General features: G+C 48.7%; 1 protein-coding gene across 3 annotated transcripts in view; it reads right to left on the bottom strand.

The window, feature by feature from the left end:
- Positions 1-25746, bottom strand: part of qkib (QKI, KH domain containing, RNA binding b) — a gene marked incomplete at both ends in the record, with an annotated part of 57147 nt that overhangs the window by 6140 nt on the left and 25261 nt on the right. For all 3 annotated transcript variants that reach the window (XM_084458708.1, XM_084458707.1, XM_084458706.1), the window contains 2 exons: positions 14010-14153; positions 21848-21964. In XM_084458708.1, the coding sequence (XP_084314834.1) occupies positions 14010-14153; positions 21848-21964 (261 nt within the window). The remainder of the gene's footprint in view (positions 1-14009; positions 14154-21847; positions 21965-25746) is intronic.

Below are 25746 nucleotides of genomic sequence, written 5' to 3'. Positions count from 1 at the left end.
CACATGTCGCACGAGGCGTTCAAGTCCGGTCTGGAGGCAGATTGTCTTGGTTTTATTCCCTTCGGCTCGGCTTTTTGGCTCCTTCTCTTCGCTCGAGAACTTTCTGCTGAATAAATTAGTCTCTCTCGCACTCTTTCCAATCACCTTGTTTTTCTACTGATGCCTCCCAATCCTCAGCTGTGCCCGCTCTCTCTCTCGTCTCTATAAATCTCCCTTCTGCTCTCTCTCTCCCCCTCCTCATGTGACAGTGTTGCCGTGGGCCCTTCCTGCTCACGTGGTGAAACGCTGCCAAGCCTGGGCACAAAGAGCCACTCTCTGTCTCTGCTCACATTGGCACAGCTCAGCTGACAGCACACACGTTACTACAGTAGCCTACATGTGCCTGATTGTGTTTGTGTATGGGTTTTAATTCATCAGTGATCATAATGTATTAAAGTTAGTGTAATGTTAGACAATTTACATCATTTTATAACAACCATTTTTGATACTGTAATTAGTAGGCCTAATATTAAGTGCTGGATCTTCTCAGAAGAGATCATCTCTGTATATATACCATTTATATATATATTTTTATTGTAAAGGTGTGGCCCACATGTTGTGTGTCCGCTGACATCACACAAGGAACACTATTTGGTTTGGAAGTGATCACTAGGATGTAGTGTGTGTTGATGTGTGTATACCGTATGGAATAAATTACACTTGCTGTTAATGGGCTTGCACTGCAACAATGATCAATGTGGATTTGTCGATTTCCGCCAAATATTCTGACGATAAACCCATTTAATCTGGTTCTCCATTGCGCTTCAGTCCTCTGTCTCTCTGCCTATAAGCACCTGCAGGGCGCCTTGGGCGCTGCAGTCCCTGTGAGGGACAGACGGGAGGCTGGAAGCCATGAATCCAGCTCCAGATAATCCATGACCGTGCTAACATCTCTTTCCACGCAACAGTTAGCTGTGGGCATTTAACTCTTAAAACTCCCTCCTTTTCAACGTGTCTGTCGAGTCTTTGTGCGTGTGGTTTTGCCTGTTTAGCTGGGGTGATATATGGGGGGACTATGCTAAATTGAGACGCCACTTCGATTGGTTCTGGTTCCCATCAGACGGTTTTCGGCGGTGAATGCGTGATCGGGTGGGATTGGCACAGGACGTGACAAAATCAGGTCACACGAAAAATATCTCAATTTCAGATTCTGAAGGGACAGATGAATCAAATGAGATACATTCTGATCCATCTAGTAAGTGCCAACATCTACTAAGTCCCAATTATTATTTTTTGCTAACACACCAACTGCTGTCAGAGAAAGGAATTGTCCTGAGACAGCCAAAATGGCACTGCGTATAAAAGAAGTCATTTAACAACTGTCCCCTGAGCCATAGGGATATTAATAGAGCAAATGCAAGCACACTGCCAACGCTGTCTGTCTGCCTGTGTATGTGTGTGTGTGTGTGTTTTGTGTCTATGTGCACAGACGATAAATACTGTACATGTGTGTGTGTGTGTGTATTTGTGTGCAGGGAGCTCCAGTGTGGCACAGCCCACTTTTGGTGCTGGCTAAGGTCCGGCTGTGTGGAATGCTTTTTATGTCAGCTTGCGTAAAGAGGAATAATTCCACTGCTATTCAGGTTGGGATCACTATGACCTTTGGAACACAATGACTGCCAGCCTACCCCTCTCCATCACAGCCTGTCAGGCTGAATCTCTCTCTCTCTCTCTCTCTCTCTCTCTCTATCTCTCCCTCCCTCCCTCCCTCTCTGCCTCTCTCTCCTCATGCCCCCGTGTCCCCCCCTCTGTAATCTCAGTTTCTTTCATTCATTTTTGCTCTGTCCTTTGGATTACTCTCCCTTCTCTCTCTGTCCAGCTTTACCTACGACTAATGCTGCGGCAGGAAGGCCATCTCCATCGAAAAAGACCCCAACCACCCCAGACGCCACCTGTTCGCATCATCTCACCGGAGAGAGGGAAGATGGCTGAGTATCAGGACTGTGAAGGAAAGGTTTGACAACAGCTTCTTTCCTGACGCGGTCCGCAAGCTCAACAGCCAACAGCTGCAGGAGACTGACACTGAAGACCCCCCTGGACAGACCCCCTCCCCCCCCCCCCCCCCATGACTGGTCTGTTATGATGGACCAGTCTCTCAATCCCACTCCCCTGCCCTTGTTACACATGGCAAATAACCTTTCTATTCTATTCTATTCTATTCTATTCTATTCTATTCTATTCTATTCTATTCTATTCTATTCTATTCTCTATTTGAGAAAGGCTAAAACACAATCACGACTGCAATGCTATTTTGGGATATGTTATAAGATTACTCCCAGATAAAGTACTATCAGCTAGGCCACATCGAAGGCTTCTTCATGGACTCAAACTACTGTTCCTTTCTCACCAATGTCAGATAGTAGGCAGCAAATGCACATTCACAAACAACAACAAATGCACATTCACAAACAACAACTTTTCCTCTCATTCATCACAATACAAATTCCTATTAACGTTTGTTTACGGCCCTGATTGTAATTCGACTGCGGCTCTCATCCTCTGTATGTAGCTGGTTAATGACATGAAACAAATGCAGAGTAGATTGATGAGGGTGATAAAAGGGATCAACGCAGTGGTAAAAGGAGGCCTGGAAGTGACTATTACGAGTGACCGTGTGCCTTTTACTACCCCCCCTGCCCCCCCCCCGCCCAAGGACAAGGGCAAAGGGCTGCGCAGAGGGGGACGGGCACTCTCATTGGCTGTCGCAGAGGGAGAATGGCAGAGCCGTCCTCTAATTGGCCGGATAAGGACACACAGAGGAGGGAGCCGGATGCTTCTCTGTCGCTCTCTCTCTCTCTCTCTTTCTCTCACTCCACTCTCTCTATCTCCACCCCCCCCATCCTCCATCTCCTCTCTCTCTTTCCTCTCTCTCTCTCCGGCCCACCACGAATGCTTCCCACTCCTGGTGAGTACAGCTGCTCTGTCTGAACCCCCCCCCCACCCCGCCCCGCCTCTCCTCCCTCCCTCCATCCTGGCACCGGGCCACAGCATCGCCTCTCACCCCTATGCCCTTCTTCCTGTCTCCCCCAGCCCACGCGGACAGACGGACACTCCGGACCTGTTTTCCCAACCGAGGGAGACTTTCACGTGACACGCCTCTCATGGGTTCTGAGCCAATAACGTGGGGCTGAGTGCAACTAATGGGATAAGCTGTTTGAGGGAGCTCTGATGACTTGAGGACTGGACTAGAGTCAACTGCAGGGGCTGTTCCAGAGACACACTCACCCTGGGACTTGCATTAATTACAGTGCAGCTGGAGACAGGCAGGGGTGTGTGTGTGTGTGTGTGTGCTTGTGTGCTTGTGTGCACTCCCTACGTGCCCAGCCGAGGCAGGACACAGGCGCTGTTGCTCCTCCGAACTGATAAAACACACACACACACACACACTATGGAAGGCCCTGCTTCCTGTTTGTTTTTACACACTCACACCCACAGACACACACGAGTGCTCGCACAGGACACAGACGTGTATGATGGAACGTACACACACACACACACACACACACACACACACACACACACACACACACACACACACACACACACACACACGCACACACTATATCAGTGAATCCCAAAGGGGAGATTACATCAGCATTACAGCTCCATAATGTAATTGGCTCTTAATCTCACATGTTAATTGGACTAGTAGACTAGCAACCCTTATAATTCGCATAGCTGACTAATTAGATGGACACTCTTTATGTCTTACACATCTGTAAACATTTCACAGCCCTCATCAACTTACAGAATGCCATGATAAAGAATATATTCAATGACTACCATGTTTACATGAATTACCTTATTATGTGGTTGAAATCAATGACTTATGTAACAGTTGGGACAACAGAATGCAAAAAGGTCAACATCACACAACTTTGCAACGGCATCAATAAGAGACATTTTGATTATGTAAGGCTGGAGAACAAACACTTCTCTCCTTTGTCTTCACGATCACATGAGGAGAGGTGAGGAGGGTAAAATTAGCCTGCGGGTTATTCTGAGAACAGTCAGGGTGTGGAAAAGCCTTTCCTGGTAGGACAGGACATGGGTGAGGGTCACTGGGAAAGAGAAGGAGGGTAGTGTGTGTGTGTGTGTGTGTGTGTGTGTGTGTGTGTGTGTGTGAGGGAAGAGGGGTGTGGAGAGGCTGTAGACTCACTGTCTATAATGCTGCTGCAATACTACGTGTACGTCCACAAATATATATTTGCATTCACAGCTGTGTGCACTTGTATTACACACAATTACATTATGTCTTAACATTGTGTGGGTGAACGTCTGTGTGTACGCCTGCATATGCATGTGTGTGTGTATGCCTGTGTGTGTGTGAGAGAGAGTTTACGTGTGTGTGTGTGTGTGCTTTCACACTCATGTGGTAGAATCCAAAGTCACGCTAGGTCAGGGGAAGTGAGGGAGGGAGGGAGGGAACTTAAGGAAGTGTTGGTTTGGCATCTCGCCCGATAATCTCCCCCCCAGCGCCCCGCACGGCTCCCGCCACACGGAGCTTTCATGTTAATTGGCTTTGGAAGGAGAGTGGGGCTGGGGGGGTAGAGGGTGTCCCCGCTGCACCCGGCTACTTTGTAATCTCTGCATGCTAATAGGCTCATCTGATAGAACGCCCAGACACCAGCGAATCAGCTATGAATGTGGGGGTTTGTCTGAGATATCGGAGCGGAAGGCTAGGTTTATGTTTGTTGGTGAAACGACATAGAATAAGACCCAGTGATCATTCGTGAACTGATGATTTAGATGGCACTTGACGAATATCGCATTGGAAGGATCTCTGGATTTAAGGACCTATCGTATCGAAATATGGGCCCATCACAGGCTGGGCCATTGAAATGTGACGGCCGTTTTCCTTTCTCCTTGTCACCAAGGTTGTGGATATTTACACACTAGCTATAATGGTGGAATTTAAGACGTCTATGAATGACAATTTATGTTTTGCGTGAAAACAAACAGCAGTGACAGTAAAGGAGAGCAGAGCTGAGATAGCGATCACAACACCACAGAATACATTAAGAATATAGGATAATTAGGCTTGAGGCCTTTCAGGGCAACATAAACAGGAGGTATGTATGTACAGCACTCACAGTCAGGACCTGCCCTTGCCAACAAGCCACACACACATGCGCACGCACACGCACACACACACGCAAACGCCCACACTGGCAAGTACACTCAGAAGCACAAACAGTACAGGCAGTTCACAGTGGGTTAATACATTCAACTTGAGGGGACCGTTTTGCCTACCAGAGGGGATAAACTGATTAATGGAAACTCTTTGAAAATGATGGAGTTCCACATGCTAAACATTCTCCCTCCAGCCCCAGCCCCTTGGGTTCAGGGCTTCAGTCAAAAGGCAGGCATCGCCCTTCAAATCTCGCAGTATCTCAACTTAAAATACACCACTCGGTCCGAACAACATTCATAAGAACACCAGAGAGATCCACTTCACCAGTATGGTCGAGAGACACAAAGAGATGCAGCAGGAAAGAGGAGAAATTCTCTCAAGTGTCTCCCAATGTTGCTACGATGTTCCGAGATTTTCTAATCTCCTAAAAAGGGCCCTCTAACTGAGCTGCTGCTGCTGAGTCTGGCATCCACCAAAAAATGATTTGAGGTGGTATTTCTGCCTTTGAATATACATGGCCTTGTTCATTATTCATTTCCAGGCGGCATTCTAATTTTCGGTCTTGCGGTGGTGAAATTGCTGCATCAGATACAAGCCTAAGCCCCCAAACACTCTTGTTAGTCATATTGAAGTGTATTGATACAGCTAAGATTACTCTGTGAGGACATCCTGGAGGAAAGGCTTCCCCTTGGAGTGATACAACCACCGCTCTCTTATGAATTCAGAAGGAGGAATAGACTTGATGGATCTTTCTCTGTGAGAAGTGTGTTACTCTGAATAACGTTGAATAAAGTAGGCCTACGTCTCAAGCGTTTTGTCAATGTCTCTGTCAAACCTGCAGCTTGAGAGTTGGATCTGCAGGTATGAATGCGGGCAGAAATATAATGGAATGTGTGATGTACTGTATTTGCAACATGTCAGCCCTATTTTGGACAGTTCTGATGATTGTGAGCACTAAGAAATATGTGATCTGCGTGAGCCAGTCAATTTCCATCTAGTACAGCTCAATACACACATCCAACACGTTTCCATATCATAAAAGCCTTCATCTTTTGACATTGTACAAAATGCCACAATGGCGTACGAGTCAAGCGTGTCGCTATATCATAATAGCCTTGTGTGGCTGGGGAAGAGGAACGAGTCTTTCCTTGACAGAAGGTGAATGTTCTTGATGGGGCCTTTTAATTCGCGGGGTGACATTTCTCTCAATGTGCCCTGGGCTGGCAGCTGCTGGAACGCCATATCTAAGAAATACAGAAAATCTTGCAGCTAGATTCGTTTCAGACCGCCCCCCCCCCCACCCCCCCCCCGTCCTTGTACACTTTCTCTTTCTCTCCTTTTTTCTCGACGGATCTAATCCTTCGCTAACAGAAGGGTGGAGGGGAGGAGGAGGTGGGAGCGAGGGAACGAGGGGAGTGATCGGGTGAGGATGGAGATGGACAGCTTGTTTCCCAGAGCCTGGGGGGTCCCTGCTCTGCCCTGTCGGGCCCCCCACCCCCAACGCTCTGAAAACAGGGGCAGTTTGGAGAGGAATTCAAGCCTCTCTTTTTACAGTCACATGACCCGGTCTCCTTTGAAGGCCCGGTGTACAAGGGCTACTCAACAGGTTGCCACGGAGACGCATTTTCTAACCCATTTCACCCCCCCCCCCCCCCCCAGTTTTCTGTGCAGACCCGTCGAGGCGAGGGAGAGGAGGGAGAGGAGGGAGAGGAGGGAGGGGAGGGAGAGGAGGGAGAGGAGGGAGAGGAGGGAGGGGAGGGAGAGGAGGGAGAGGAGGGAGAGGAGGCAGAGGAGGCAGAGAAGGGAGGGGAGGGAGAGGAGGGAGAGGAGGGAGGGGAGGGAGAGGAGGGAGAGGAGGGAGAGGAGGGAGAGCTGGGAGAGGAGGGAGGAGGGAGAGGAGGGAGAGGAGGGAGGAGGGAGAGGAGGGAGAGGAGGGAGAGGAGGGAGAGGAGGCAGAGAAGGGAGGGGAGGGAGAGGAGGGAGAGGAGGGAGGGGAGGGAGAGGAGGGAGAGGAGGGAGAGCTGGGAGAGGAGGGAGGAGGGAGAGGAGGGAGAGCTGGGAGAGGAGGGAGGAGGGAGAGGAGGGAGAGGAGGGAGAGGAGGGAGGAGGGAGAGGAGGGAGAGGAGGGAGAGGAGGGAGGGGAGGGAGAGCTGGGAGAGTTCCCAAACATTCAGAACAGGGTGGTGCTCATCAACTGGATGGATCCAGATAGTTTTTTTAAGGACAAAACGTGATTTAACAGAAAGAGAGAGAGAGAGAGAGAGAGAGAGAGAGAGAGAGAGAGAGAGAGAGAGAGAGAGAGAATGTCTGTGTGACAGAGCCAAAGTGGGTGCGAGTGAGTGTTTGAGAGAGTGAGTGTGTGTGTGTGTGTGTGTGTGTGAGAGAGAGAGAGAGAGAGAGAGAGAGAGAGAGAGCGTGTGTGTGAGACAGCGTGAGAAAGAGAAAAAGAAAGCAAAAGTGAGAGACACTGAAAATGACACTGGGAGAGAAAGAAAGAGAGTGAGTGAGAGAGAATGAGAGAGAAAGAGAGAGAGAGATGAACTCTGAGAGTGAGGAGAAGGGGAGAGAGTCCCACAGAGAGCATTATCCGTCCCTTCAGGACCAGAGAGCCCAGCTCAGGATTTCCACCCTCCAGTTGTAAACAAAGACTCTTTTGATGCTCTTTCAGCCTCAGAGACCTGGATGACTACTCAATCATGTGACCAGGGAAGAGGTCCCCGCTGTTCACACATACAAGAACTAGAGCCACACACAGAGACACACACATGCACGCACGCACGCACACACGCACACACAATTGGCATGAATCAGTCACATGCGTCAACTGATGTGTATCGGAATTCCATAGTCATCCACATACTCACGCATGTGTTCACTTGTGCATAGACACCCGTAAACTCCCACACACACACACGCACACACACACACACACACTCGCACACGCAAACCCACATACTCGTGCCCCCATCCGTGTCTACATGCTCACATGCATGTACCCACCAACTATCACATTCACACACACACACGCACACACACACACGCACACGCACAAACATGCACACACATACTCGTGCCCCCATCTGTCCCTACATACTCACATGCATGTACCCAACCACTATCACACACACACACACACACACACAAGCGCACGCACACACACACATCTGAACTCTATTCAGCCGGCGTCCCTCCCTCCTCTATGGGTCTCTCTGGACTCTCTCCTCAGTGGTGAGCAACAGAAAAACATGTCATGCTAGAGAGAGCCTATTGTGCTGCCCAGGGACCAGATGGGAACTCCCAACAACCAGCCCCCCACCCCACACACTCTCTCTCTCCTTCTCTCTCTCTCTTCTCTCTCTCTTTCACCTAAAACACGGCTGATTCGCTCCTGCCTTGAACCCTGTTTAACACAAAAAAAGGATGTAAGTCCGAGTTCCAAGTAACCCTGGGAACAGTGACAACAGCTCTGCTAGGAGAGAGAATGTTGCAAAGCTGCACCGCCTCCTAAAACTCCCTCCTTCCCTCTCAGACTGGAGGGACTGTCTTTGATAGAAAAAAGATAAGTGTGTGTGTGTGTGTGTGTGTGTGTGTGTGTGTGTGTGTGTGTGTGTGTGTGTGTGTGTGGTTAGTAGGATATGTGAGAGGAAAGCTGGCTGAAGGTGAAAGTTTGCAGACAGATTGTGAGAAAGAGAAGAGCGGGATTGGCTGAGAGTGGGAACGGCAAAGTACTGTAAGTGTGTGTGAGCGAGTGAGTGAAAGAAAAAAAGAAATATAGAAAGAAAGGAAGAAAGGAAGAAAGAAAGAAAGAAAGAAAGAAAGAAAGAAAGAAAGAAAGAAAGAAAGAAAGAAAGAAAGAAAGAAAGAAAGAGAAAGGCGACAATATGAGAGCTGGTGGCGAGACCTGCTCGCCGTCTCCCTCAAGACCGGCGGTGTTTAATTAAAACCGTCAAGTGTAGCGTTAGATATTCCAGAGCAGAGGGGCTAAGGAGGAGTCAGGCGTCTGATGGGCTGTGTTTGGCTGCAGGAGATTCCAGCAGTGTGTGTGTGTGTGTATGCGTGTGTATGTGTGTGTGTGTGCTAATGTGTGCGTGTGTGTGTTTGCTCAAGTTCGTCTGTGCCCAAACATTACACTGCCAGAGCTAGCCAAGCCTAGAGGGTGAGTAGAGGAGACACGCAGACACACACACACACACACACACACACACACACACACACACACACACACACACACACACACACACACACACACACACACACACCACTTTGTTCCTACTTTATCTTAAGGCTGTGACAATTAGAGCAGGCTCTATCTGTCAAGCCGGTGGGGGCCAGGAGCCATGGCGGCCCCTGTTGATAGACAGGACTTTAATTAAAGTGGTCCCTTCAGCGCCCAAACACTTACCGCCTGGGCCTCGCTGCTGCTGGGAAGGCATGGAGAGACGGGGTGGGGCTAAGGGGGAGGGGGGGGGGGGCGGTGGACAGACATTGCTGGTATCTGTAACAGTACAGTGTAACCGAGTTGAATTGGCATAAACTGCCCACACACGCTGTTGAATCGCTGGCTTTTTAATGGCGTAGCTACTGTAGCTAGAGCGGTGTTTATAAGAGGTGGTCATGTGTTGGCAAGTCAGAGAACCCGAGATTGTACCCAGCACAGGCAAACAAGGGTGAACACTGGCGAACGGCGCAGTGACACTTGTTACAGTGGTGCCGTAACCCAGATACACTCAGCTCGACCAGGTGCGGTCACTGTGGTGTGTGGAGTGTAACCAAATTGAATTGGTTAAACTCCTCCTCAGTATAAATACTGCCCACCCACGCCAAAGAATCCCTCGCTCCGGTGGCGTAGCTGGCTAAAGCGGTGTTTACGTAAGGTCGTCATGCGTGGCGTTGGCAAGTCAGGGACCCGAGCTCGAACCCATGCATGGGAAAGTGAGGGAAGTGATACTGACGAGCGACGCAGTGACGCCTGTTACAACAGCATGAGCACCTTTGATATTCATGCTTCTTCTACTTCTTCTTCTTCTTCTTTTTCTTCTTCTTCTTCTTCTTCTCTTCTTCTTCTTCTCACTCTCGGGTGGACACATTCAACATCAGGGTTCCACTTTTTTCCTCTATTTGTGGCATCATGAAACTGAGTCATATGCCTCTGGTCAGTGTAATATGGCGTGAGAGTGAAGCAACAGGATAAAAACAAAACAAGAAAAAAACAAGTGGACAGCACCATCAGCTGATAGACTGACCACATCCTCTATGAGGAGATTCACATGACTATGTGTCCTACCCAACCCCTGAGCTACCAAATGTTTTCCATACTTCAACTGAAATCAGCACTTTCTCTCTCTCACAGAAAATTTGAGTCTTGAGGAATGTCTTCACCGCAACAATCTGACGCATGACGGATGAGCACTGCAGGGAGACGCACCCAAGCATGCACGCATGCGCACGCTCGCACACACACACACACACACACACACACACACACACACACACACACACACACACACACACACACACGCGTAAACACAAGTAAAGCTATGTGGTAAAAGCGATATTAAAAAGGTATGTATTAAGATCTTGCTTAGTTACCACGGCCTCAGACATTCTCAGGTCCTGTTCTGGGGGCATAAGAACTGAAGGCTGCCTCCCCATGCCTCTCAGTCCTGTCTCTAGGAACCACATGACCTGAGGGGCCTACTAGGTGTATATTGTAAGTCTGACATGTATTTAGGTGCATAATTATGTATGGATTAATAAAAATCGATTCTAAAACTGACAGGTAACCAGTGTAGTGATTTTAAAACTGGTGTGATTTCACACACACACGCAAACGCACGCACGCACGCACACACACACACACACACACACACACACACACACACACACACACACACACACACACACGCACAGAGCTGGTTGTGTGGCACAGTGGCAGGCTGATGAGAGTGAAGGCAGTAAAGCACAATCACGCACCATGGTTCTGAGACAGACTGGTTTATTGAGAATATAGTACCTATGGAGGTAATCACCATCCACACTGCTGCTCGCCAATACGACTGAAAGAACAATAGTGGTCTGATGATAATGATGTGGATGATGATGATTAGGGGGTAGAGCGCTGTGATTGCTCAAGCAATTCAAAGCTGGATACGCATTCAGTTCTAAATCTAAATATGGCCTGCAGACATGCTGTATGAATCACAGGTTTAAAACCAGATACAGGAAGTCAATGACGGCTCCACTGATCCACACTGCACTGCAATCAAGCAGGGTCCTAACAGACGTCTGTCACCTATAGCTACCTCACACGGTATAGGCAGAGCAAGGTGCCACAGCAGCCGTCTGGTTCCCAGGTAGATATTCACACTCCTCTATCTTTAGTCACTCCACTGGCCAAACAGCGGGAGCTGGGGAGCTGATGCGCCTGTCAGAATGTCACCCCATGTGTTCAATCTGTATGTAAATTTCAGCTGGGATTAAGAAGCTTTTTAGGGGAGTTAGAGAAAGCTGCTGACTGTTATCTTTATGCAAACAGAGGGAGAAACACACAGTTTCTCATTCCTTTGTCTGTGGCAAGTCCCTCAGGGGCAAACACAGCCCTGTAATGGGTTTTACCACAGGTGGGCGGAAAGAAGTTCACTTTTGCATCACACAAACACACGCTCTCTCACACACTCTCTCTCTATCTCACACACACACACGCACACACACACGCACAGCACTATCAATGAGATTGCAGTGGATGAAGAGATAGAAAGACTGTGTGTGAGTCCCCGTCCCTATTCTAGGTGGCCGGAGGGCAGTTGCCATGGCAGCCCAAGGAGGCACCAAATGAGCGACTTGATGCCCAGGCGAAGATGAGATGGCAGCTCGCCTCAACACAACTATTATACTATATTATCTTCTATCCTACTATATACTCAACACAACTATTATACTATATCGTATATATCCTATTATATTATATTATATATATATATTATATATATATATATATTTTTTGTATTATTATTATTTTGTATTTTAATTTTAATTTTAAATATATATATACATATATCATATATATGGAAAAATCTACAGAAACTCCACTCAAACTCCATCCACACAGAAACCTAATGATGAAAAGACCAAACTGCCTTTCAAACACACTTTACACAAACCTCTATTTCAAAGTGCCAGCAGCACCAGCAGAACCTCCTACTAGTCCCAGATACTAGTCAGGGTGGGAATGGACACTGCCTCTGTGATGACCATCACATGACCCATATGCCATTTCCCCCTCGTCTTTTCTGAACTAGCAAGTGAGTGACTTATTTCCTCCAAATCAGTCTCCAGCTCACCAACACACAGTTGGTAATCTCTCTTACTTAATTACAGCACAGACCTAAATAAAATGTTCTACCAAAGTTGCCCTAACATTGGCCCCTCCAAGCCCTCTGGCCAGGTTCACCTAGGCATTGACCACGCCTGTCTTGAGTTCTTCATTCATTTATGAGTGGTAATCTGATCAATGGGGTCAGCTCCAGCGGTCAGTCATGCTCTCTGTGTTAACGGCCCTGTCCAGACCTGTTTGTGACAGCTTTCAGAGCCAGCTAGCCAGCTACTATCAGCCCTGACCTCCCCGAGGCCCCGTCACATGAGCCCAGGGCAGCAGGACATCCACTGTCACGCTATCTTTATAGGATGCACACCTAAACACACATGCACGTGTGCACACACACACACACACACACACACACACACACACACACACACACACACACACACACACACACACACACACACACACACACACACACACAGAGACAGGCACATACACAGGCACTCACATGTGCACCCGTCACAAAAACACACACAACAGACAAGACAACAACTGTTCAGCAAGTGTGTTTGGGGACGGTGGGTTGGCTGGGCCTGGTTACACATAAGTATAATTTACAGCATTGGCAGGGTCAATCAGTGAAGGACACTTGTAATATGATACATGGATACCTTCCCGGGAGAATGCATTAGCTGACACCTTTGTCCTCCAGTTCTCCATCACCGCTATCTGCTATTCTTATCTTAGTCCAAGAAACTGATTTAAATACACAAGCAGATCTAAATACACAAGCAGATCTTGCTATGTACATACATCTGAATATATATTTGGCAACCACATATCTACAGGAAACCCTGTCAATGATATGACAGCTGTCTACAGCATGTTGTTTGAGCCTGACAACGAGACGAATGTCTGTGAGTTGCCATGCTTTGAGAGACAACCGAAATAACCCCCTCCTCGTGCTCTGGTGGGGGATGAGGAAGCACGTCAACAGAGGCAGACTGAGATTACGCCTTCCTGTCGCCTTCCAATGACACTTCCCCTTTCCAGCGCAACAAGAGCTCTCTCACTTCCTGTTCATCAAGTCACATCAAGGAAACGAAAGGGGGAAAGTGTGGATCAGCAGAAATGCTGGTCTCTCTCTCTCTCTCTCTCTCCTTTTCTGGCTTTCTTTCCATATACAGTACACACTTAAACAAATAAGCGCTGTACAAAAAGCTACATCATTGCGATTGATTTCACTATAAAAGGAAATACTTAGTTAATGAGGGTCCCTACTGTCTCTTTGGAGTTGATTGTCTGTTGTGATGCACAGCTGACCACTAGAATGAGCATTCAGCGCTAATTGGTTTTAAAGAGCAATACCTTTATTGCCGGTTTCGAGCAGGATGACGTCCTTACAGTACAACAGAGGTTATTATACTGTATCAACGTGTGGGGTGTAACAGAAAACAGCCTAAGGACAGTGAAACCAACAGGTCAAAAAAGTGGCAGGGCAGGCCAGCGACTCACCGCCGGCACCAGGAGTTTGTTGACCTCCTCCACGGCCCGCTGCAGCTTGATCTCGGCCCGGTTCTGGGCGTCCTCCACCGTGATCAGGACGTGCAGGTCCTCGTTCAGGTGCTCCCAGTTGGGCTTGCCTCGGTTCTGCTCCTCCTGACAGGGAGAGAGAGAGAGGAAAGATCAAGAGGTCAAAGACTTAAAAAAAAAAACGGCAAAGGAGAATGTGTGTTTGTTCAGTATATTTCATAGTGTATTTAAAAACTATCTCTTTTTTTCTCAGTTAGCATTTCAGTGCAACATACTGTTTATATGTAGTATTTATCCTGCCAAACAGTGGGAAAAAATCTCAATAATGTCAATCATACATCAAAAGTCTGTTTTTTCATGGCATGTGAAAGTTTGTCTGAGAACAGCCCTCCTGGGGGTACAGACCTCCTGCCCCCCCCCCCACTAAGCTGCTGCTGGATGAACCTGCTGAACTCCACACATTCCCCAGTGACCTCGAGCAGACAGGGAAGTGAGGAATGTCACTGTCTCTCCTCCTTTATTTAATAAAGCTATAAGCTGTTCAAAATGATGCCAGAATAGCCTTGGTTACTTGTGAGCCACCACGTGACAGTCTAAAAGCGTCTGTCTGGGCCAAACAATGGAGGTCAACCGGAGACCTCCAGGAGGTTAAACAAAGTCCCTGGCCTCTCCTTGCCTTCACTCTGACTCTACACAGAACAACACCTTCAGACAGCAGCGTGACAGCCACAGACATAACTAACATGCTACAATATCATACTACTCTCAACCTGAGCTGTCCTGTCTTAGCCAAAGATAACTTCTGGTAGTGGTTTATCCAGAATTGACAGCTCCATCGGGACAGTTTGGCTGGGCTAGGCACAGTTCCTCTCAGTAGTGTGCAACATCCTACATACAATAATGCTGCAAAAGCTTGAACATCGTCCAAGACTAGAATAAAACATCTCCAGCAGCGTTCTCCCCTGCTTCCTCGCCAACATAGGAACAACGTGGAATAAACAAAACCCTCCCATTACTATAAGACGGTGAACAAACAACAACATAATAAACAGAAATGAAGCGGATCCGAGCAAAGGGGGCTTTGATCTGCCTAGACCCACGACACCGAGCAGGAAGACAGCACGCCCAGAACATCACATCAAACATGGAGCTCTTCCACAAAGGGGAGCGGACCAAACCTACTTCACTGGTGCACAGAGCGAGAGAGAGAGAGAGAGAGAGAGCGAGAGAGAGAGAGAGAGAGAGAGAAAACTTGTTACTGCTAGGTTTGGCTGGGCAGCAACATACACAGAATGTGAACCTGACATCTAGTCAGGGTTCCCAAACATCACCAACAACATACTGTACATTTCACGTACGTACTGTACACTTCAGCGACAATTGGCATACAAGTCAAACCAGACATGCCTTGGGGATGCCTCGGGGGAAAGTTGCGCGAGACAGGGGGGATCACACGAGAACGGCCATTTCCATGACTACTGCATCGTTCCTTTTATCTCCTATACCTTTAATATAGCAGAAAAGTGTGTATGTGGAGAATAAAAGATGAAAGACACATCTTAATTGGTTTTGTCACCAGAAGAAATAGAGGCCATGCGATGTGTTCATCTCTCTGCCCCCTCCTGGCCTTCTGTCTAGTACAAACATTTTCTTTATTCATCTCATGATGAAAAAATCACCGTCTGATTTATACCACAATCAGACATTATGCAAAAAAACAAGCCATTTTTCTCCCTCTAGTCACAAATGGGAAATAGATGGTGATCACTCAGTGATTGTGTTTGGGAGCTGATTTTCATTATGACTCTATTGTGTCCCTGTGCTCCATACAGCAGAGCAGATACTTGTCAGTGATTATAATGTGTGGTCCCATGATGACAATTAGAAAAAGGACGCTTTTCTCATCCATAACGAGTTTTTACAACCACTGGCGCCTTGCATTCAGCAACATTTGTAATACTACTGAGAGGCCTGGTCCTGGATAAGCACATTATCCCCTCACAACAAAGGATATAAATCAGCACATAGGTGTATAAGTGTGATAATCCAAAGATCCATCTCAACAGAGAGGTGACACGCTGTAACATTGCGATTACTTCCTGCTCTGAAGCTCTCTTTCGCTCTCTCCCCCCCTCTGCACGTTGTCCTGGCTTGATCTATCCTGTATTACTTTCTCATGACAAGCACTAAAAATTGATCCCCAGCGTCTAGCTGTCACAGACAAGCCAGCCCACCCACTGACACGCCATCAATAACGACCAGAAAAAAACAAAGCAACGGCACCAGAGAGGGCTACACTGGGGGCTGACGGAGTGTGTGTGTGTGTGTGTGTGTGTGTACGTGTGTGTGTGTGTGTACGTGTTGGCTCTGAAACAGGCTACGTCTGAGCACCCTGGGGACGGAGGAGTCGGTTCATCTCAAGCCCCTCCCCCTCCTGCCCCCCAGGTCAGGGGATGACATGGCGGTCGCCAAGGCGATGTTCCCCCAGCCCCTTTTAAATGCCTTCGCTGTCCAGCTGTGTGTCCCTTCCACGGAGCCTCTGTTTATTTCTCTTTCTCCTTGTCTCCCCCAGTCTCTCTCTCTCTCTCTCTCTCTCTCTCTCTCTCTCCCCGGTCTCCTTGTTGCCCCCCCCCCTTCACCCTCTTTCTTATTCTCTCCATCCCTCTCTCTCTCTCTCTCCCCCCGGCCTCCTTGTTGCCCCCCCCCCCCCCCCCTTCACCCTCTTTCTTATTCTCTCCATCCCTCTCTCTCTCTCTCTCTCCCCGGTCTCCTTGTTGCCCCCCCCCCCTCCACCCTCTTTCTTATTCTCTCCATCCCTCTCTCTCTCTCTCCTTCTCTCTGGCCCTGTCCACGGCCGTAGACTCTTGGCCATAATCAATTCCCATAAATCCCTGGGTCTGCTCTTTTGTGATGCTAGCCCAGGCAGTAGCGGCGGTCCTGAAGGGGAGAAGCCGACCGGCCCCACAGAGCCCCAGCGAGGCAGGCCAGAGGACGCCAGGCCACGATGACAGGACAGAGGACGGCTAAAGCCTAGTTTATACAATACCCAGAGCTCCGGGCCAGGAGCCGCGAGCCATAGCTTGTCTTCTACGGTATACTGTATAAACTAGGCTTCATTGGGTCGAGTGGAGAGAGCAGGACCGGAGGACGGGGGCGGGGTGCTGCACTTGAGATACCATGGGTTTAGAGAAACACCTGCACACAGGGTCAATCCAAATTAGGATTTGTGTGTGTGTGTGTGTGTGTATATGGGTGTGTGCACGTGTGTGTTTATGTGAGTGAGCATGAATCTACAGTAAGTGTGAATATTCACAGTGTGAGTTCATGCACCAGTTCAGTCCTGTATGAGTGTGTGTGTGTGTGCATAGGCGTAGTTTTAGGTATGGACGCTATGGTATTCCATACCAACGCCACGGAAACACGAATTGTCCCTACCAAAAATAATACAGAGTTTGCAGAGTTTTTAATTACCATTCACAACTTGCGAAAGCAAAACGGTTGGGAATTAAGGCCTGGTTAACAGCTGCGTTCAGCAAGCTATCCAATCAACAACATACAGTAGCCTACTTTCCCCCCCTCCCTCCCTCGCCTCTGTGACCCAGTGTGTGTGTGTGTGTGGACTTGCATCCAAAAGGAAACATTCCTTATTGCTTTGCAGCAGTCAGAATACCTCCTCTCACCTCAGTGAGGAACTGTGTTGTAATTAGATATAAAGGAGATCTCAGGTCGTACCACCTGTAGTCTCAGAGCGTGTGTGTGTGTGTGTGCGTGTGTTTGCATGTGTGAGTGTGTATGTGTGTGTGTGGGGGGGGGATTCACTCAGCAGAAAGGTTATACAAGGTGAACACCTGCACTCCCATCAAAGCAGGCAGACATCACGTCACCTGATAACAGCTCTAACAGCCAGCGAGAGTAAGCAGGGAGTACCCTCATCACGTCAGCGTCCAATCAGCTTTACCCTCATCACGTCAGCGTCCAATCAGCTTTACCCTCATCACGTCAGCGTCCAATCAGCTTTACCCTCATCACGTCAGCGTCCAATCAGCTTTACCCTCATCACGTCAGCGTCCACCATCAGCTTTTAGAGTTTGAGACTCATACCAAGTATATTGCGTATTGTTGAATATAGTCACTGACTTGGGAGTTTCAAGCGTAGTTTTGATATCTCTGCGCCACTTCCTGCTCGCTAGCTATCTGGGTCAACCTGCTACTGGTGAAGGTCTTGATTGAATGATATCTCAGCATCCTTGGACACATGATACACTGCTGGCACTAGTGTGAACGGGAGTTGGAGACCACACACACACACGCGCACGCGCACACACACACGCGCACGCGCACACACACACACACAGGGGAGGGATTTCGGGTCAAAGGAACGGTGCTAGCAGACTAAGACTGGTGCTGTTCTCTGAAATCCAGACGTCTTCTTGATTGTGTAAGAGCTCTGTCACATCAAAGCTCCTCGCTACGGGATTTAGAGTTGGAAGAACAAAAAGCCAGGGTTCGGCTAGTTCTTTGTTGCAGCACTCTCGTTTGCAACATTCCAGCGCAGAATTCTGGCCATAACAAATTAGGATTATTCCTCCCCCCACCACTCACTCTCCCCTAACGCGCACACACACTCCACACACAGGACGTACACAAACAAACTCTTACTTGTTCACCGACACACTAAATGTCATTGAATAAGTGCTGTATGCTGTTCCGTCGTCCTCGTTAATTTGAAACACACTCCTCGGGTGTCAGTAAGCAGTAAGCCTGTACTGCGGGGATAGAATGACTATGGAGATAGTGCTCAGAAAGACGTTAGCATGCAGCTACGGTACGGTAGGTATCTCCACAGGTAATTCAAGCCACTGAGCAATAAGATGAGAAGTCGTGCTGTTAATGGTTGTGTGGTGGTGCGACTGCAGCTCATTTAAGACCCGCGGCACCGCTGAAGATACACAATAAGCCTAATAAATATGCACATATTCTTCTGGAGCAACGCTGAAAATGTGTCCAATTCTGACAAGAGCACGTGCGCACACACACACAAACAAAGCAGTGTGCTATGGTTAGGGATGTGACGGTATACCGCAAAACCGTGAACCGCGGTATAAAATGTCCACGGTATTAGAACCGTGACATTCCCTATGTTTACGGTATTATGTTTACGGAATTACATAATAATGCGCTGCTGATTTCAAGTTGCTTGTAACAGTTAATTTTGTAATTTAATATAAACTTGCTATTAATAAACTGAGCTTAATTACAATAGTGTGTATTGTCCATCATGTGTTGCACTGTAGGGTTGAAATGCCTTATACCGTGAAATACCGTAAACCGTACCGTGTAACTAGATACCGTACCGTAATGCAAAAATCCATACCGTCTCATCCCTAGGGTAGCCAGTACGGTCTAGCCTGTCTGGGAGCGGCCGTGTGTGAAGCTGCTCTGACAGTCCTCATAGCAGTAACAGCCAGCAGGCCTCGTCTGAGAGCAGAGCAGAGCCTGTGCTGCCAGCTATTGTCAGGAGAATGACGATGTCAACCGCAGGCTTGAGACTATCAGCTCTACTCTGGCTGGCTTCGCAACATGGGGCTCTCACCAAGCTGCCTACGAGGATAATGTGGGTGCTTCTTCCGTTTATAGCTGATGTTGGTATGTGTGTGTGTGTGTCTGAGTGTGGATGTGTGTGTAAGTGAGAAAGAAAAGTGCTTCTCATCCCTGGTTATCTCTGCTGGCTGCTGGTCGGGGGCAGAGTGTTTCCACTCGCTCCCGCATTCCACAGAACACTATCTGTGTCATCCCACGTTTGTTTCCCACTTACAGAGTGTGCATGTGGCATGAGACATTAGGCAGAGGACAAGGCCACCGCTAGCCCCCGGCCTCAGAGGAGGAGGAGGAGGGGATCTAATGCACTGCCTGCAGGTAGCTACAATCATGCCCCACAGTTACACACAGAGAGAGAGAGAGAGAGAGAGAGAGAGAGAGAGAGAGAGAGAGAGAGAGAAAGAAATAGAGAAGGATAGAGAGAGAGATAGAGAGAGAGAGAGAGAGAGAGAGAGAGAGAGAGAGAGAGAGAATGGAGCAGAGACAGGGAAAAGAAAGTGCCGGAACATAGCCGGAGAGAGAGGGAGGGAGAGAAAGAGTAGGTGTGATAGAGAGAGCGATAAATAGAGAGAGAGAGAGAGGGAGAACGGAGCAGAGACCGGGAAAAGAAAGTGCCGGAACATAACAGAGAGAGAGAGAGAGAGAGAGAGAGAGAGAGAGTGCTATGAGTTACAGTAGACTGAAGAAGCAGATAAGGAGAGGAGAGAAGGGGGTCACTGACTGAGCGTTACTGTGTGAGAGAAAAGACCGGTAGTTTGGTGGCTCGAGTCCATAAATCTCACTGCTAACCACATGAGCATGAGAGGAGCCGGTGTCCCGGGCCTCCAGGTGAGAGACACGACGGGCCAACAGACAGAGCAGCTGTGTCCTGGCGGGGAGCAGAGCAGAAGCAGATGTGGAGGGAGGATGAGGAGACCACAACAGCGATATCAGAGACACTTGTTTTATTTTCTCTGCCCGGCAACCCTGCGGAGACACTGGGGAAGAGCTCAGATAACTATCTCCACCAACAGCACTTGTCCAAACAGAGCACAGGCCCTTGCTTATGCAGTGGGAACACAAACGGGTCCATTCTGAGAGAGAGAACGAGAGGGATGGGGAAATAAACACGCTGTGTGTTGAATGTGTGTTTCTGTGTGTGTGTGAGTGTGTGTGCGTGTGTTTGTGTGTGCGTTTGCGTGTGTATGTCTCTGCGTGTGTGGGTGGTTGTATGTGTATTCGTGCATGTGTCTCTACGTGGGTGATAGTGTATACACACAAGCGTGTGTACTGTATGTATGTGTGTGTGTGTGTATGTGTGTGCATGTGTGTGTATGTGTGTGTACGACCCCCTTTAGTCACAGACCTCCTCTCCAGGGGCTCCTCCCCCATCCTGCTGGGTGCAGGGCAGAGGAGCACACGTCCCAGCATGGTCACGTGTCCCAGTCTGGGGCAGCCTGGAAACTATGGGCTATGGGCAAGGGGCTAGGACCTGTGGGCTATGGGCTAGGGGCTGGGGACTGGAGACTAGGAGCTAGAGGCTAGGGGCTATGGGCTATACTAGGGGCTAGGGGTTGGGGGTGGGTGGTAGCTATGGTCTGGAGGCTGTAGGCTAGGGGCCAGAGGCTAGGGGCTATGGACTATGAAGTAGGGGCTATGGGGTCTAGGGGTTATGGACTATGAAGTAGGGGCTATGGGGTCTAGGGGTTATAGACTATGAAGTAGGGGCTATGGGGTCTAGGGGTTATGGACTATGAAGTAGGGGCTATGGGGTCTAGGGGTTATGGACTGTGGGATGGAAGCTGGAGGCAAGGGGCCAGATGCTCGAGCCTGGAGGAAGTTGGGGGCGGGAGGCTGACCTGGCCTCTCTGGGCCTCTCTGCAGCCTGGACCCCACAGATCTGAGGCCAAGGACAATGTTTGAACACCTGCCCAGCCCCGGCTCTCAGGGCCTCGGCTGCCTCCAGGGGGGCCTGATTGTTGTTGCCCAACAGGAGGAAATATCTGGACCAGGACTGAGTCCACAGACTGGACGCCCTCTTCTATCACAAAGACAGAGTGTAGCACTGTGCATGTTCGCTATATGAAACCACAGGCGATGAGGCAAACCTGCGTGTCAATAGGTTCTGAGAGAGGGCATGGAGATAGGGGGGGGGCAACATGGCTGAGATGATCGATAACTACAAAAAGTGCAGATTGTAATCTGTGTGTTTGTGTGTGTGTGTGTGTGTGTGTGTGTCTTACCTTCTTCTTGTCCCTCATGGAGCCTTTCCCGCGGACCATGATTTTACATCCTGTCTCTGCCTCCAGCTGTTTGGCTGTCAGCCCCCGAGGCCCCAGGATCCGGCCCACAAAGTTAAACTGCCAGAGGAACACACACAAACACAACACACACATTATCATCAGCAAAAGACACACACATTATCATGAAATCAGCCAAAGACACACACATTATCATGAAATCAGCAAAAGACACACATTAACATAGATTTTAATTACCCCATTTACTAATCTCCCTCAAAGAACAAGATGCAGGGAGAAGACAAGGATGAGGAGAGAGAGAGAGAGAGGCGGAGGGAGAGAGGGAGGGGGAGAGAGAGAGGGAGAGAAAGAGAGAGTGAGAGATTGAGATAGAGAGGAAGAGAGCGGGAGAGAGGGGGGAGAGAAAGAGAGAGGGAAAGAAAGAGAGGAAGAGAGAGAGGGAGAGATAGAGAGAGGGAGAGAAAGAGAGGGAGAGAGAGAGAATGTGAGAACCCCAGAGAGAAAGAGAGAGAAATTCCAGCGAGTGTGTGTTTCTCCCCGTCGTTTGACTGAAGGACCTGGGTCTTATCTCGCGCCCTCATCGCCCCGCCCGCCACTATGACAATGATGCTCGATGGCGGCTGAAAATCCGTCAATACCCGGGAGCGCCTGGTGACCGGCCCCGGCCCGGCGCTGACAAGATAAGGCCCGGTGATCGTTGTCCCATCGATCAGAGGGACACAGCAACTTTCCTCACTGGCCCACAGCAGCTGTCAATCCCAAAGGCTGGCTATCGATTGGCTGGCAAGAAGAGTGACTGGCAGGTGGGCTGAAAGCCATGAGTGGAGATGTGGGGACTGGCTGACTGACTGACCGGCTGACTGACTGACTGACTGACTGACTGACTGACTGACTGGCTGACTGACTGGCTGACTGACTGGCTGACTGGCTGACTGGCTAGCTGGCTGACTGACTGAAAGAAAAAAAGACAGACAGATGGACAGACAGACAGACGGACAGATGGACTGACAGACTGTCTAGATCCAATACCCACAATGGCTATGCTATGTGGCTAAAAGAGTGCTGTACAACAAAAATAATTGACAGTACACAGCACGCAGACCAACTGACTAATATTTATAAAGAGCATTACTTACAGTAGCTCTCATTGAAAAACATGGAGGATACTTTACAGTACCCACTAATTGATTGACTGACCGACGGCTTATTTACAAAGTTGTGAAAAAATGTGGGAAACATATGGCCTGCTTCTTCAGAGCCTGCTCTACAACACACGCAATTGAGTCAGACGTATCGAGAATCCATTCAAATGAGGTTTAGAGCAGGAAGAGAGTATTGTCTTTCTGTCTGCCTGGACCGCACTCGTGTCCACAAGTTATGAACTGTGTGAGCAACGATCAATGTTTTCTGCCCTTAATTTGAATCACATCTTTTCATTTGGCCTCCGCTCCTCCCCTCTCCTCTCGTTGTAAGAGAGAGAGAGAGAGTTCTGTTTGATGTGTTTGCTCAACTTGGAATACAGAGCAAAAAAAAAACAATACCAAACTCGAACTTCTGCAATCTCATGAAAAGGCATGAGAATCGTTTTCGGTAGGTTCTCGATCATTCACCATGGTTACGAAGGGTGATGGTGGGGTGGACATGCTGGACTGACCCCGCCCACACTGGCGTAAAGGTTAGATTTCCTCAGGTACCGAAGGACACTTGTTGAGGCAGTGACTCCAAACATACACTCACTGGGCCATGAGGACACACAACAAAGACCATACCCTACCATACACATGTATTTAAAATAGTAATAATGATTCATTTAATATTTATAAAGTACTTTTCGTTGTGAGACAGTCAGTGGTGTTCCCTACTGTGTGGCTAACCCTACAATGACAGCATAGGGTACTATGGACTATTCACTGGGACCGTGATGCAATACTGCCGTGTACAACCTCGGCAGTCTGGATTTGATTGGCCAACACACATCACAATGGTCCATGATGAGCACTCATGCAAATATTGGCATCCGTCTACTGTAGCACTAGAGCTTCCAGTCTCCTGAGGGGAACTAAGATCTTTTAAGGTGCCCTCTACAGTACTTTTGAATCAGAGGAACCACGGGAAGTCTACAGTGTGTGTGTGTGTGTGTGTGAGTATGTGTTCGTATATATCCTTCCTTTTCATAAGTACAGTTCAGCTCGCAGGGAAGTAGGGAAGAAGGAAATAACAGAGCTACTACCTCCTCCCTGTGATGCTGGGAGAATATAACAGCATACAGTAGCACAGTGTAGGACATGTGGAAGGACCTTCACTTTGAGGACACTTTGGCGCAGCTGCACCCACTGGGGAGAGAGATGTAATGTGTCCTTGTAATGATGATGATGATGATGATGATGATGATGATGATGATGATGATGGTGGTGGTGGTGATGGTGATGGTGGTGATAATGATGATGGTGATGATGATGATGATGATGGTGGTGATGATGCTGATGCTGATGGTGTTAATAATGATGATGGTGATGATGATGTTAATGATGATGACGATGACGATGATGATTATTTTCCAAATACTCTAAATGTTCTTTATACGTTTCATTCCCTTCCCTAACCGAGCCCTCCACATTCATCGCGAGTCAAACGTAAATCGCAATCAAACATTGCTTCTGTCACACACACACACACGAGTCAAATCTGTGAGTCAAATCTGTGAGTCAAATCTGTGAGTCAAATCTGTGAGTCAAATCTTCGAGCGGTAATGCGGGAGCTCTTTTCCATGTGACACGACTCGTCACACAAAGCGCCAGTGACAGCAGGGAGAGAGAAACGGGGTGGGGATACCTGAGTGAATGCAACACTCTGCCCCCCTGCGCCACTCTCCTGCTGTCAGCTACGTTTTCCTTTCAGAGACTCCCTCTGTTCCCGGTCTCTCCTCTCTACTCTCTCTACTCTCTCTCTCTCTCTTCTAGCACTCTGCTCAGTACAGTACTTTGATGCACTTGGCAGTGATGAATGCCTGAGAGTCGAGGCAAGGTGGGGGATTGTGATGCTTGGGTGTGTGTGTTTTGAGAGGTGTGTGTGTGTGTGTGTATGTGTGTGTGTGTGTGTGAATGTGTAAGTCTTTGAGAGAAAAGGAGAGCATGTGTGTGCGTGTGTGTCAGCATGAGCGCCTTTGTGAGGACATGAAGGAAAAAAAGGTGGTAGAATTCAACTCTCCTCTCCCTCGTCAGGCCAGACCTGGGCCAGTGAATGACTGGTAGACGTCAAGGCAGGGATTTGCGTGGAGGTCATCAGCAGCGGCAGGTCAGTGTGACTAAGACAGGAACTCTGGCATTGTGTTTTTGGAGGGCACTCTCCCCTCAACCTCCACCCCCTGCCCCCCCCCCCCCACCTCTGGAAGTGTTTAACCTTATCTGCCAGGGTGATGACTCTGAGTGATCCAGCAGCAGCTGCAACTCCCACAGGGTCACAATATGCGTTCTCTTCCTTTTAAAGCACTGCGGCAGGCAGGTGCACTGGGGTCACACGCACACACACACACACACACACACACACACACACACACACACACACACACACACACACACACACAATTGCAAGTGTGCGTGCACCGCAAAGCATAGCGCATATCCATATGGTCATAAAGCAGCCGAGCTTGAAGAGAACATCTCTACAATTTCCGGGACTGACTTAAATTACGCAGGACAAAAATGATTCTGGGGCGCCATTAAATTCCCCCAGCGTGCCCAAAGCCCATCTGCAGAGTATCGACCCGAGGAGCCTCCTGAGTGGAGCAGGACGGACCAACAGGACAGAGACAGACGGACGGACTCAGACTCGGACACTCTACGGCTCTCAGACCACCTCCTCCCTCTCTCTCTACAACTACC

This window comes from Borostomias antarcticus (assembly GCF_949987555.1).
Source record: "Borostomias antarcticus genome assembly, chromosome: 25".
NCBI lineage: Eukaryota > Metazoa > Chordata > Actinopteri > Stomiiformes > Stomiidae > Borostomias > Borostomias antarcticus.
Note: the sequence above shows the minus strand (reverse complement) of the source record. Positions and strands in the feature narration are given on the sequence as shown.